Here is a 15043-nt window from a genome sequence, read left to right as displayed (position 1 = left end):
ACACTACTTTGGAATTATATGAAAACAATTAATGAATAATTGTGTTAGTTATAAGGAATGATCTTATCAAATTCAATAACATTCCGTACTGAGATGAAATGAAACACTGAAGATCAGCAGTAGGCCAGCAATTTATGAAGTAAATTTATTTTATCAAATTATATACAGTTCAAAAGATCTTTAAAGAGCACCGTTTAATTTAATGTATATGTGAAATATCCAGCAGAGGTCAGTAGATCTCCATCAGAGAAACAACTCCAACACACTCATCAAAATACTATTTTTTTTATTTCCTGTCTGTACAAAACCTGCCGACATTATTGTATACTTAGGTTTGACAATATGCTGTAGAACTACAGCACGTTATACGTGAGCAATAGACCAATATAGAATCAAGCAAGCACGGCTATTTGGATTGCTTATTATATGAATAAATTATATATAAGCCTTTATATATTACATACTCATATAATCAGCAATCCATATAGCTGTGCTTGCTTGAACACTAAATTCAGTAACCGGCTGATTTTTACAGCATAAAAATCGGGTAGCGAAACGCAAAAGTAGTAACAGTAGTGATGAGTGGTGTGAGGAAATTACATAATTGTACTACTGCGCATGCGTTTAAGGTTCAAATGAGCTGGAAATCTGAACCAAAGCGTTACACCTATACAAAGTGTTGTAGCATTTTAGTCATTTAGCCAAAAATAAAATCAGCACGTTGGGCGGGGGCGGGGGAAAGATTACGGTGGTAGTTGGGGACGAAATATTAATTCGCTGTAATTAATTAGCGTTAAAAAATAGAAACTGATTCCAAATGAACAACTATTTACATTTATATGATTTATATGATCTGCCATCTCATTTACAAGCTTGTTTCTTGTTTCATGTGAACCCTGAAAGAAAAAATAAAGTGAAACCAAAATTAAGGTAAACCTAGTTTTGAACCATTTCTTTCTCGTCTGTAGTTTGATTTTTAGTAGGGTATCATTTAGTAGTTGAAAACTGAAGATTTTTTAAGCTAATCGCCCAGCTCCAGCTGGTATATTTTCTTATTACAGAGCAACATATTTTATCTTGTAATGTATAGTTGTCTTAGAATGTAGTAAGCTCCAAGCCTATTTTTACCATTTTCCGCCTGAAATTACATACTCACATTTGAAGGCTTATCACTCCAATATTAAATTATTTAGAGTCAATTCTATGAATTAATATTACTTAGAAGCCTTTACACAATTCATTTAAGGCATTTTAATTATTCAATTGGACATGTAATGGCCAAAATATGGTAAAAACCAGAAAACTTTTTAGGCGCTTTTCAGATTTTCTATCTTTTTTTTTTTTCAGACACATAAAATGAACTATTTACATGGAACAAGGGTTTTGACAGCTCTATATTTTACTATAATGTGTTTACAATCATCATATAAAATTTTAAACTGCTACCTATTACTGGTTAGAAGTTATAGTGATTTGAACCAGTAATGGTCTTTTCTTTCTCCAAAGGACTGGAAACTTTATAAGAATAAAAACTACCACTTTTATAACTCATTTTGCAGTAAACTCTGGGTTTTTGTGTGGTCTACTCATATACAAACAGAAATCCGCAGTGTCTCTTTAAGAGCGGTTGTTCTGCTGAGTGGAAAGTCTTTAGTGAAAGTTTCTATGGCCAAGCATCTCTCTTCCTTAGCCTTTCAGCTGGCCGAGCTCGCCACCTGATTGGCTGAGAGACCTCATTCTCATACCGTCATGTCCAGTAGGCTCCGCCCTGTCTGGCTGTGGGCCAGAATCGGAGCAGCGTCGAATAAAATGCTTTTAATTCGGAATTAAAGTTTAGATTCCGTCTCACATTATTCCTCGCGCGGGGTGGATATAACTGTGGATTATAGGAGACTGGATTGATGGATTTTCTTGAGTCTGGGCTCTTTTTGAAGGTAAGAGAGTGGGGGACGCGCTGGTGGGTGTTGGGTGGGTGGGGGGAGTGACTGTAGGTAAATACAGGACCAAACCTGTGCATTTTTCAACTCTGAACACGCGCTGCAACGCGCTCTTTCAGCTCTAATTCAGGAACCGTACATCCTACACTAAAACGGAATCCGGAGAGCCAGACGGTTCGAGTGGTGTATAACATGTCCGCATTCGATCAAATATGGACGTCCGATAAACGGAAATATGAAAATTATGATTTAATATTTTAATAACCAAGGCATATTTCGCCCTAAATGTTTATTTTCTGAAAGGAGATACAGCTAAATATGCTATATAACTGAAAAGCAGAGATTCTAAGCTTTAAAGTGGTATATTGGGTGTCTATATTGAACCTATAACTATTCATAAACACAGCCAGATATTAAATATCATATTTTTCTGGCCCGCCGGCGTGCCAGGGCGTGTTAAGAGGTTAAGACATTTTTGAGTAGCCAATGAACCTATAAATTGGTGTTTTAAGAGATATACAGTTTTTACAGCTCCAGTTACTTTTTAATGTTCATTACATACACTGCCATCAGTTCACTGCATTTAAGCTGAGAAGAAACAACAGAACACTATAGGCTTCCATAGGCTGGCAGTGCCAGTGTGTGATGATGTAGCTATACCACAGGTGGTGGTATTTATATTGTTCATATCAATATTGAAATTTTACCATATCGATCGAAATTAGTGAAGGATACTCCATTAGACACTAAGCCACGATATGTTCAGTTTAAAGCCCTTAAAACACTTTTATATTTTCTTTTTATTTCATTTATCTTAAGATGTTTTAAATAAAAAAAATCAGCTCAGTGAAGCACTTTAAGCACCAACACTTTTTCAGTAAGTTACCTTCTTTGTGTCTTGATCATGAGATCACAATTTCGTTCCACCTCATGTACCACATGTGATGCGAACGACATAAAATCTCCTTGAATCCTTTGTAGAATTGTGCTTCTAATAAATAACTTTATGTTGAACAGATTGTTAGTTAATCATTTCCAAATAAATGTTGTCTATATAGACAATGGTTAAAAAGGGAACCTTTAAACTTCTATGTTAAATTCAATGCAGACAAAAATTGTGTGCTGACGCAACTAAGAAACAAAAATAGGTGAACCAATGCAAAAAGTTAGAGCTGCCCTGGTGCCTCTGTTAAAATGCTCTCCCATTATTGAGTAACATAATCAGTCTATTGGGAATGTGGGATAGCCGTGTATCAGTGCACCCCAAATAAGCCACAAAGTATACAGTCTGCATCATGTGCCTGATCTGAAATGCGCATGTGTGTTTATTCATGATGACTACACTAATTTTTGTGAGAAACTGTTCCTCATAGATATAGAAGGGGGAGGGGGGGAACCCCTGATCATTTTCATGACTTTTCTTTATAAATCATTGGTTGTTCGGATTAGCAATGTCAGTTAAATATATCATATAGCAGAGCAACACGGTCATATTTGAGAAGTGAAATTAAAGGAGAACAGTGTGAAATGGACTTTTGTCGTACACAGGGCGTAATTTGCCCGATAAATAGCCTTTCCACCATTATCCAGCTTAAAGAAGCAATATCTGTAGTAATAATAATGTAATAGACATATATACATAGACTCTCTATATATCTATGACATTATCAATACAAATATGGCGGAGCACAGAGCTGAAACTAGCATTACAGGATGTAAAAAGAGGTTTTCATTAAGGTTCTTGTGCACTTTTTAAGTTAGTAATGAGGCAGGTGCATAAATATGTTTTATTGATTTAAATAGCTTTAGCACTAATTACTGGAACACAAAATTTGTTTGGTAAATTCACTGACCCTTGAACTACATACACAGGTGAATCCAGTTATGAGAAATGACCTGAAAACAAAGACTGTTCAACATCATGATTTAGAGGAAGGGTAAAAAAAGCTCAAATCTCAGAGATTTCAGCTGCAGTTTCCACTGTGAGGAACATAGTGAAGAGATGGAAGAACCACAGACACAGTTCTAGATAAGACCTGAAGAGGCAGCCAAGAATAATCTCAGATGATCAGAGGAAAAGGATGGTGAGAACAGTCATAGTCAACCCACAGACCAGCTCCAAACACCTACAACATAATCTTGCTGCAGATGGAGTCACTGTGCATCGTTCACTATTCAGCGCACTTTACACAAGGAGAGGCTGTATGGGAGAGTAATGCAGAAGAAGCCTTTTCTGAGCCACAAACAGAGTTGCTTGAGGTATGCTAAAGCTAAAACACATTTGGACAAGCCAGCATCATTTTGGAATAAGGTGCTGTGGACTGATGAAACTACAATTGAGTTATTTGGAGGGCTGTACGTATGGTGGAAAAAGAACACGGCATTCCAAGAGAAACACTTGTGTATGATATATTTAACTGAATTTGCTGATCCGAACAACCAATGATTTATAAAGGAAATCCTGAAAATGAACAGGGGTGCCCAAACTTTTTCAAACCACTGTATCTAAAATGAATTCATACTAGGGGTGGGAATCACAGGTCATCGCACGGTACAATATTATTACATTACTTTTTCCACAAATATAACATGACACTGTCATTGTCTGATACGCGATATATATCACAAGACAATCCTCTACGATAGTTCACAGCATCTGTGTTCCTGAAGAAGATAAATCAGTAATATATACGAAATAGAGATAGATAGATAGATAGATAGATAGATAGATAGATAGATAGATAGATAGATAGATAGATAGATAGATAGATAGATAGATAGAGATACTTTATTGATCCCCGAGGGGAAATTCTAGGGATGCACACTAGATGTGTGTAGTAGCACAGAGACGATAAATAAACTTAAAAAAATTTGAAAAAACACACAAAGGAGACGGAGCTACCGGAACAGGCAGCCATTCGCGTCAGGCCCCGGAAGTAAGATACCAGGTATTCTGGATTTATTGGTGTCAGTTCCACAGAACTTTTCATAGTTCTTATGATTTTACAGCCCATTTTACATACACTGTGTGACAAAATTATACCACTCACCGATCTCCTTTATTTGAACTGAAGTTTGAGCAGATTCATCTTGTCTGTGAACAGAACAGTTGTAAACTCCTGCATCTTCAGTGGTTATATTTGTGAGCAGGAGGGAGAAGTTTCCGTGCTTGATCTCCTCAGTAAAGAAACTGGCTCTTCCACTGTAAGCCTGGTTCTGAGACTCTGGTCGAATTTCTCCATCTTGGAATAAATGCACTAAAGATTCAGAGTCAGTTCTCATCCACTCCACCTCCAGCTCCTCCAGGGGTATGAGGGTTTCAGTATAACAGGGTAGCATCAGTGAGCCCCCCAACCTTACAGTCAGAGGATCAGTAGGACCTAAAACATGGAGCCCTAAGATAAAATAAAACAAGGTCAACAGACTAACATTTATCACCTACAAAAAATTTAGTTAGACAAAGATCCTGATGTACATGGTATTTTTGTTATGGCACCACAAAAAGTTTTGGCACTGGGCGTTGTCTGTTAGGTCAGGTAGGCCTACTGGAGTTATGTTTTGCATAACTTTTTTTTACTTTCACTTTCTTTCTTATAACAAAAAACAACGCTCTTGAATTATAAAACGTTTAAATAACCCATTTAAGCCATATTATTTACTTTGCTTTTTTTCTCAAATGAACAAAAAAACATTTAAAAAACATAATCTTATACAAAATCTAATTTCTGTCCTCTCCTGTGAATAAAGTGTCTCATTTTTACATCTTCATGGATTTAGATTCAAGTATAATACCACCAGTTGTTTACTCTTTATTTTAGATTCTTATTTCGTTTATATACCCTGCTTTCTGTACATATACTCAGCTGTAATGACAGCAGTTATAGACAGTAGTGGAGAGAGTATTTAAGGTGGTAAGGGCCTATATAAATAGGAGAGAGTATTTACGCTGGTAAGGCGCTGTATACGCATGATCTTCTGTTCTGTTATTGTAGAGATTACAGCAGAAAGAAGTCAAGTTTAAATATCACCTACCGGAACAGGATAGTAAGAGTCCTGACAGATAAACGCAGATAGAAAAAACCATCTTTACTCGAGGGAGAGAAACTCTGCCGAACAACGGAAGACTTCTTTACTTTCACTCTAGCCAGCAGTGGGCGGGGCCCGAGAGCGGCTGTGAATCTTTAGGGCGATTAGAGCCAATCACACAGCTAAAAACTTGAACCGGCCAATCAGCGGCAGGAGGGATTGTTTTAGTATTTGTGCAGTGTAGTGTTTTAAAGCAGCAATAGAAGAGTCCTCTCATTTAACTTACCAAGGTTACTTAGTGTCTTGAAGCAATATGAAGCTCCAAATCTGTAAAAAAAAAAACTACAGCCTAGAGGTTTTTAAAACAAAGTAAACATGTTACAAATAAACTTCCAGAACACCGTCTTCTAGAACTTCTTCTAGTTTTCATTTTGTTATTTTCATGTACACTGGTCCCTTTGTGGTTTGACTGGTTGTAAAGCATGTATCATAAAATTATCACCTAATTCTGTGTTTCACTTTGTTAGCTATTCAGCTTCACTCCAACTCTATAACACCAATTTTACATTTTGAATGTATGGATGGATGATCACAGACTGGTATATGTAAAAATGAAATAATTTCAAAGTCGGTGGGGTGTAGGGTGGGGTTCACTTTTTGCCAGTTATTATGTTTGAGGGACAGTTACAATTACACAATTTTCAATTTGCAAATTAATAATTCTATATTTGTCATGTCATACAAACATATCGCAAACACAAATCACATTTCAATATCTTTTCTACAATTAAAATATTTATTTAAAATTTATTTAACATTATTTATCCCTTTTTCCAATTTCTGTCTTATATGGTTTCTATGTTTTCTTGCCAACAGAACTGTTACCTGTTATTTTCTCATATTTCATACAAACAGATTAACAAAAATCACATGTAACCCCTCCCTAAAGGCACCCAATATAAATTTAGGGGGGCCTACACCTCAACTTGATATTGGTTGAAAACAACCAGACAAACCTTTAGCTGAATAAGCTAACACTCAAATAATAAAATTGTGCCTCCATAACAAACATTTCAATATCTTAAAAAGAAAACAGCAAAATACACGTGACTTTGTGGAAAAAGTGGAGCTATTTATTTAGCTCTCAGATTGTTCTCTTTACTTATATGAAGAAAAATAAAATAAAACAAAATTAAATAATCCCAGATCAAGTCTCAAATAACACAAAACACTCCCACTTTAGATATATATAAATCAAACCTAACAGTTTTTTTCTCTCTAACTCTGGTGCAGTAAAAAATGATTACACATTTGTAGTTGCTTTAATATTAATTTAAACAACTTCCCTCTCCTTCACAAAATAAAACTCAAAGCATAATTGAATTCAGTTACATTACTTTATTTTCCTGAAAAACACGACACTCCAGCAATACCTTTAGCTTTAGACACCTTTAACCCTTTCATGCATGAATTATTAAATCACTGATGTGGATTTTTTTCTATGTATTTTTTTTACTCACAAGAAAGACTTAAAACATATAGTAAGTTTTTTTTTATTATTATTATTTATTCTGTCAGAGATACACAACTCTCCACTGTAGTGGACAACATGCACTAACGGGATAAAATGCAATTTAGTAGAAAATGTTTTATTTCATGTTTATAGCTCAAAGAAACAATATATTATGGGAACTGTTCATATACAAACGCTTCAATATGAAAACAGCTTACATAAAAGTATTAAGGGTCTGGTCGCATCAGCACATTTGAAGAAAATAGCTTATTAAACTCATGCATTGGATAACAATGCAACAGAACTGAACATGCTAGTATACATACACTCACTCATACACTCAAACTTTAAAATATATTAAGTAATAACAAAAATAAAATCCAGCATGTCCCATTGTGGAGACATTAAATAGGAAATTAGCATATATACATAATTTAAAAAGTAATTTAATAAAAACATACTTCTCATTGCTCAGGCAAGCAGATGGAGAAATGTCATTATGATGTTTAATCTAAATGTAACCCTTATTTTACCCTATTTTTCACCAGTATTTACTATTGTTATATTGTTATGATGGAATATATCATAAATAATATAAATTATAGCATACTCACAATTAACACATTAGTTTATAATAATATTTCCGTAATAATACATATAATAATATATAATACTAATACATATACATATAATATGTATAATAATACTACAATAATATAATATAATAATAAAATATCTATTACAGTATTATAATATTAATAATAAATTAAAATAACAATAATTAGAGCTAATTTAGCCAATTTACTCAATGTCCTTATAATCTAAATGTTACCATTGGTGCATGACGTCCACTATAGTGGACAGTTACATTTTGACACAGAACCAAAAAAACTACATTATCAATTTTGATTAAACTTTCATAAAATTGTTCCTTACTTCATTCTTAATAAGAAAAAAATATATACCTGCATAGTTCTTGCAGAATAAAAAGATTTGACCTATATTCCAGAGGTCATATTGTCATTTTCACTGTTGGTCGCCATCTTGGATTTCTGATGCAATATCTCAATTTTGAGAATATTGATTAAGACATTTATTTTTTACACAATAAAGAGAGGGTTTGAAGACAGCTCCCAGGCCCCTCCTGGACCGGGGGTGAAGATGACTACCACCGGGGTTCACCGCGATGGCAGCTCCGGGGTGGAGACGGCCACGAAGGAGGCATCGCGGGACTCCTCCAGCCTCATCTTCTGCCGGTGGAGCTACGACTGCCTCTCGAGCAGGCGCTTGATCTGCTGATCCAGTCGGGTGAGCTCCTCGCTGAGCGTCACGAGAGCGCGGGCCTCCACGGTTGCCATTATCTCGAAGTAAGCACAAAAACAGCAGCAAAAATAGAGTAATAACACAAAATGAATAGCTACCTTAGTGATTTTATAGGTTTGGAAAGGTTGTAAAGGCGGTTTAAAGTTAATAAATAATATAAAACGTAAAGAAACGACTAAAACAAAGACCAACAACAGAGACGTGCTAAACAAACAGCCAGCAGGTACGCAAGCCGGAAATTGCGTCACTCACCGTCCAAACCAAGGCTGCGTCCGAAATCGCATACTTAAGCAGTACGTACTGGTTTGGGGTAAGTACGCACTGCTCGCCGGGCAAAGCAGTATGCTTTTACAGTACGCCAGACCGCAGTACGCACGCAGCCGCACTACATCCACCATCTTACCTCTGACGCCCTTTCACCTCTCACCCCTCCTAGCCAGCGGCACAGTTTACAGAGCTTTACCCAAATTAATTTACTTAAAATCCCCTCATTAATCCGCTCTTATTAATAAATAACCCCCAACCTGTCCTATTTAATAAGCACTGACTGTAAATAAAACTTAAAACTAATATTTTCCTCAAATCTGAAATATTTAATTTAATAATGTTTGCTAATGGAACAAAACAAATATCAGAAAGTTTCAAAGGTAAATACCAAAATGTTAATAAATACCTGCCATTTCACCTTTTCTATCATGAATATTTAAACACATGATCCTTGTTGTTATACATTATCTTTTACTGACAGTGTTAAACATAAAGGCCAACTTGCATTGGCCAATATGCATTACTGATATAAATTAAATATGCTACCAAAAATGTCATCAATAGAACCAGTCAGTTTCGGGAAAACTAGGGATCAGATTTGGCAATAAAATGTAAATTCAAAAATTCTTTTACTTATTTTGTTTAATAGATTTTTTCCCTCAGTTGCATATTTACACATTAAATAAATTCCCCACAAAATACAAGAATGACAAGTCTTTTAATTTTTTTATTTTTAAACAAATATAATATAAATTCAGAGCAGCTTAAAAATCTAACCATCCTGGCTGGTTAGCTAGGTATTTAATAAAACTAAATGAAATGGTCAGATTTTGGTTAGAATTTTGAAAAGCCTCTCTGATATCAGCAGCCTGTTTCCTCAGATGAGTTTATAAAGACTGATCAGTATTAAATAAAACCTGCCGCAGCTCCTCAGCACTTCAGCATACAGGGCTGTAGTGTGTTAGTAAACGCTGGTGCTGCAGAACAGAAGATTAATAAAGAGTTGTGATAAGTTTGATAACTCTTATCTAAGCTAACTGATCTCAGTAGCACAGGGCTAACGCTGCTCAGTAAAGCAGTTCAGATACGAAATTAAAGTTATTCTGTCTGCAACAGCATTAATAATAAACCCACACCCCTATAACTCGCTACTTTAACTTAAACTAACCCTCATAAATCTCTCATTTACAGCCTGATATCACAAACAACCAAAACAGTTTAGATATATGACTCTCTTCACCTCATAAACTCTCTCTCTCTGTCCCTCACTCCTCTCCTCCGCCGCTCCGCCGCTCACTGTCGGGTCTCTCAGCTCAGCGCGGCTCCAGGTGGATTGTGGGAAATATTAGCGGATGGAGTGTGCTGGGCTTGTATATTTAAAAATCTCTCCCGGTGCAGTACGTCATCCGGGAACTTTTTGGGTCCTCAAACTCGCCTACTGCGCATTCGGACACACTACCCCATCTCGCATACTGCTTTTGCATACTGTGGTTTAACTAGGTGGCACATCTGTGTTTCCCTCCAGGTTTCCCTTAAAGTAGAATACTAACTCTTCATATGATGGGTATTTGTTCTGGCCCAATATAAAAAAAACATTGAAAATCACACACGTTACATTTGATCGTATCGTTTTTTTTTTTTAGTACTGCAGTCAGACAGAGTAGGATTTCTTCCTTATCTCTCGTTTATTTCTTTTTCTTTTTAGAGAGATTTTTTTTTCACAGGACAGAACATTTACATTAATTAAAAAAACAGAACCTCAACATATCTGCACATACACAACAAAAATAATCCCAGCCTATTATTAAGCATCTGCAACTACATATATATCTATAAAACCTGGAACAAAGGAAAATACAGCACATGAGCTACATTTTCAGGCTCATTCTCTAACATGTAACCTTAGTGTTTTGCCGCCAAAACGGCTATACCTCAGAGCTGATAACCCAACCGGAGCAGAAATAATTAATTATTGGGCAAAATATGCTTCAATACCCGCTCAAAATGCACAGAAGTGTGACTAGAACTGATATAACACATTATTTTGACAGGAACTTTTCTCAAAAATACTTATATTTGCTTAAACCAGCACTTTTTCACGAAGCCCTTACAGCTCTGCTTACCTCCTGCGCTGCATTCAAACTTCTCTGGAGCTACGGCGCGGAGGGATAAGTAATAAAAAAAACACGCATTTGCCTTGTTGGTGCAGGGAATTGTATTTCAAAATAAAAGCACAAAGAAATCATTTCCTTTTTACTGTTACATCACATCAACCAACTTCCAACAGGAGTATAAAACATAAGGAGAGTCTATTTTGTTCACTAAAGGTTAATATAATTTTAATACTTTTGTAAGAATTCATATTATTTCATGTAGTTCTTTTTCAATTATTTTTGTAGTCTTTTTAACTCCGTTACATATGGTTAATTATATAAAGTGCCCTTCTTATCTTGGATTTGTCTGTTCTTTCTAAAAAATCCTGTCTGATCTTCAATCAAGAGAGTTATCTTCTGTATGTCAACCAGCTTGACTGGTATTCCCAGTAAATTATACAGTATTTTCCTGTAATAATGTGAGTTATCTGTTTTTAACAGTTTTAGCTGACAATTTTAAAGAAACTATTTGGATGCATTTCTGTAATTTTACATATATCATTGTCAAATTCAGTTTATTACTGCAAAAAAATAAATAAATGTACAAGGAATATTTTGTATGGAGTACTATAGTAGCAGGTGTAAACATGTTGTAACACCAAGTGACTGCACTGTAAATGGGATCAGAATGCTTATAAATAAATATACAAAACTTTTTTAATTTGGTTAATAATTTGTATTTAGTTAGGTAAATGGCCGTTATGGGTTGCATTGTAGATTGTAACCAATAACAATGTTGATTCCATGTCTTCTTTTCAATGTTAAATAACAGTTAAGACTTAAACCCCCAAAAATGTTGATTCCATGTCTTCTTTTCAATGTTAAATAACAGTTAAGACTTAACCCCCAAAAAATGTTGATTCCATGTCTTCTTTTCAATGTTAAATAACAGTTAAGACTTAAACTCCAAAAAATGTTGATTCCATGTCTTCTTTTCAATGGTAAATAACAGTTGAGACTTAAACCCAACAACAATGTTGATTCCATGTCTTCTTTTCAATGGTAAATAACAGTTAAGACTTAAACCCAACAACAATGTTGATTCCATGTCTTCTTTTCAATGGTAAATAATAGTTAAGACTTAAACCCAACAACAATGTTGATTCCATGTCTTCTTTTCAATGTTGAACAACAGTTAAGACCTAAACCCAAATACAATGTTGAAATATGGTTGATTTGTGGTCATCAACCAAAACTGACAAAGAAAAACCCAAAATAAACATTGATTCAATGTTCCTTTGCTATCTGGGTCTTGTATTTTACCTATTTTTCAACTATTTTACCATCCAATTCATTGCATATACAAAATTAGAAGCTGTGTATGTTCACTGTAAAGAATTGGTGCTAATTCCCACCTATTCCCCACTCTCACATTCACCTGTAATGTTCAGTGCTGAATTTTATTAATAACTGAATACAAATATATTAGTAAGTACTGTGTTGCATGTACTGTGTGTTATAGGATCACCATTCACACAGTGGACTAATGAGTAGCTCTGCAGGTAAACCTGTCATAATAATTACATGATCATCTGACTTCAGTTATTAAAGCTAAATCAGTATTGCTCATTGGGTTTACTTGGTGAGAAAAGCCAATTGAATGGACTGGATTAACCTCTGTGTCGACTTTCCTCAGAAATGTTTTATTTATTTAGGATATTTAAACATTTTAAATATTTCAGCAACTGAATGTTTTTAAAACCTAAGGAGTCATGGCACTTTTAAAAAGTTCTTCTTCTTCTTCTTCTTATTATTATTATTCTTATTACATCAGTGGAATTAAACAGATGTTAAAAGTCAACAGATCATTATATCTTTAAAGAAAAAGTAGTTATTGTGACAGTACTGTTGGGGTAATTAGATAGCTCTTAGTGTGTCCAAATACTTGATACAAATACAGTTATTAAAGCTAAATCAGTATTGCTCATTGGGTTTACTTGGTGAGAAAAGCCAATTGAATGGACTGGATTAACCTCTGTGTCGACTTTCCTCAGAAATGTTTTATTTATTTAGGATATTTAAACATTTTAAATATTTCAGAAACTGAATGTTTTTTAAAACTTAATGAGTCATGGCACTTTTAAAAAGTTATTCTATTAAATCATCATTACATCAGTGGAATTAAACAAATGTTAAAAGTCAACAGATCATTATATCTTTAAAGAAAAAGTAGTTATTGTGACAGTACTGTTGGGGTAATTAGATAGCTCTTAGTGTGTCCAAATACTCACTGTAAATTGTGGCCCAATGATTTCCACTAAACACAAATGGTTAGCATCATATCAAAGTCTGAAATTCTCTTAACAGAAACAGAAAATGAACTTCAAATGGAATACTACTTTTCTTCTCAGTAGTGTACACACTTTTACCAAGCTTCATACACTTTTTGATAGAAACAAATCCCTTGTACATGTCTAGGTAAGAGTTTGGAGGAGCGCTTGACTGGAGAATTTTGGTTTGTGAACCAACACCTCCTGATACAGTGGCCATAAAAAGCATTCACCCTAGATAAAGTTGTAGCAGAAAAAAAAGCAGAACTCAGCAGAGCGGAAGCATTTTGCCCGGACAGTCTGTGCTGTGCACATAACAAAAACGCAGGAATGGTAAAGCGGCGAGTCCAATCGGCACCCTCTGCACTAAAAGCTATTGTTTGGAAGCACTTTGGTTTCTATGAAGTAAAAGGGAAAACTACCTCTGACAAGAGCTGCACCAAATGCAAGTTGTGTCAAACAAAGCTCAAATATCTTGGAAACACGACAAAAATGAGGAACCATATGTTTCCACCCAGAGGAGGCTAAAAAAACAACTTCTGTTACAGCTGCAAAATGAGTGTACCATCAAGCAAGCAATTTCAAAACTTCCATACAACTCAGAATGGGCAAAGGATTTGCATTTGTATTCAGTCGTTGAGAACCAGGGCTTTCGTGCCCTGCTGCACACATTGGAGCCGAGATACAGCGTCATGTCTCAAAGATTTTTACTGATACAGCATATATATATAATTAGGAAGGAGTAACGTGTTTTTATTTTTTTAGCTCAATTAATTAGGCCACCAAGTGTAACCCCCGAATTTCAATCTGCATGCCCCTGCTTCAACACGGACAACACTATGACACAATGCAAGACATCACTTGGTGTGAGGTGCCAGCTGTAATGCTCCGGAGCAGGTCCCAGGTCAGACTTCCAGCTACAACCCAGATAGAAGTACTTTGGAGCAGACAGTCGGACACCCTCTGGCGGCGTTCCACTAACTTTATTAGTTCATACATGAGCTAATGCACCACCAAAGCACAGTTATGGCATTACTTACAGAAAAAAGAGGAGCTAGGTCCAGCGCTCTCTGTGGTACAGCACAGCACATACACTGGTTGTATACACTCTCAGTGAACCTACACGCTATCTGCTATCTATCTTTGCTATCTTACACCCCACCAACAGTCTATAAATTTCTTAAATAGGGCCCAAAGTGTACAGGGGGCCATGTACAATTTATTAGTTGGGTCCTTTAGACACCACAGTAATTGTGGAGCTTCATTTTGCAAACACTGAAGGATTTTCAATCATCTTACTCTTCCACTATTTTGGAGGGGAGAGTACATGGACATGCCTAATTCAAAATAAAAATGTCACTTTACATGCTCAACAGTATTTTGTAGTTAAATGTTTACAAGTCTGCAATAATTGTAATCTGGGTCAACAGGTCAATGTTGATATAAAGGAATCTCAAGACAGGTTTGAATATAATCTGGTGTGCTTCTGAGAGCACTAGTATTTTATTTTAAATGTAGATAAATATGTAATAAATCACTATTGTATATGTTATG

At 35.4% G+C, this 15043-nt stretch overlaps 1 protein-coding gene across 4 annotated transcripts in view; it reads right to left on the bottom strand.

Annotated features, from left to right (window-relative positions):
- LOC103040198 (butyrophilin-like protein 2) overlaps window positions 1-15043 on the bottom strand; it is a 275510-nt gene that overhangs the window by 134156 nt on the left and 126311 nt on the right. For 2 of the 4 annotated variants that reach the window (XR_007424467.1, XM_049464767.1), the window contains exon 2: window positions 4988-5332. The exons of 1 other annotated variant lie outside the window; for it this stretch is intronic. Coding sequence is in view for 2 of the 3 variants with exons in the window: in XM_049464767.1 (XP_049320724.1) it covers window positions 4988-5332 (345 nt within the window). In the remaining variant the exon portion in view is untranslated. Of the gene's footprint in view, window positions 1-4987; window positions 5333-5969; window positions 6114-15043 lie in introns of those variants that run through there. One more of the 4 variants, XM_049464768.1, reaches the window with a different exon arrangement.

Source organism: Astyanax mexicanus, chromosome 15 (genome assembly GCF_023375975.1).
Source record: "Astyanax mexicanus isolate ESR-SI-001 chromosome 15, AstMex3_surface, whole genome shotgun sequence".
In the NCBI taxonomy this organism is placed as follows: Eukaryota; Metazoa; Chordata; class Actinopteri; order Characiformes; family Acestrorhamphidae; genus Astyanax; species Astyanax mexicanus.
This window is presented reverse-complemented; position numbering and strand designations above follow the sequence as displayed.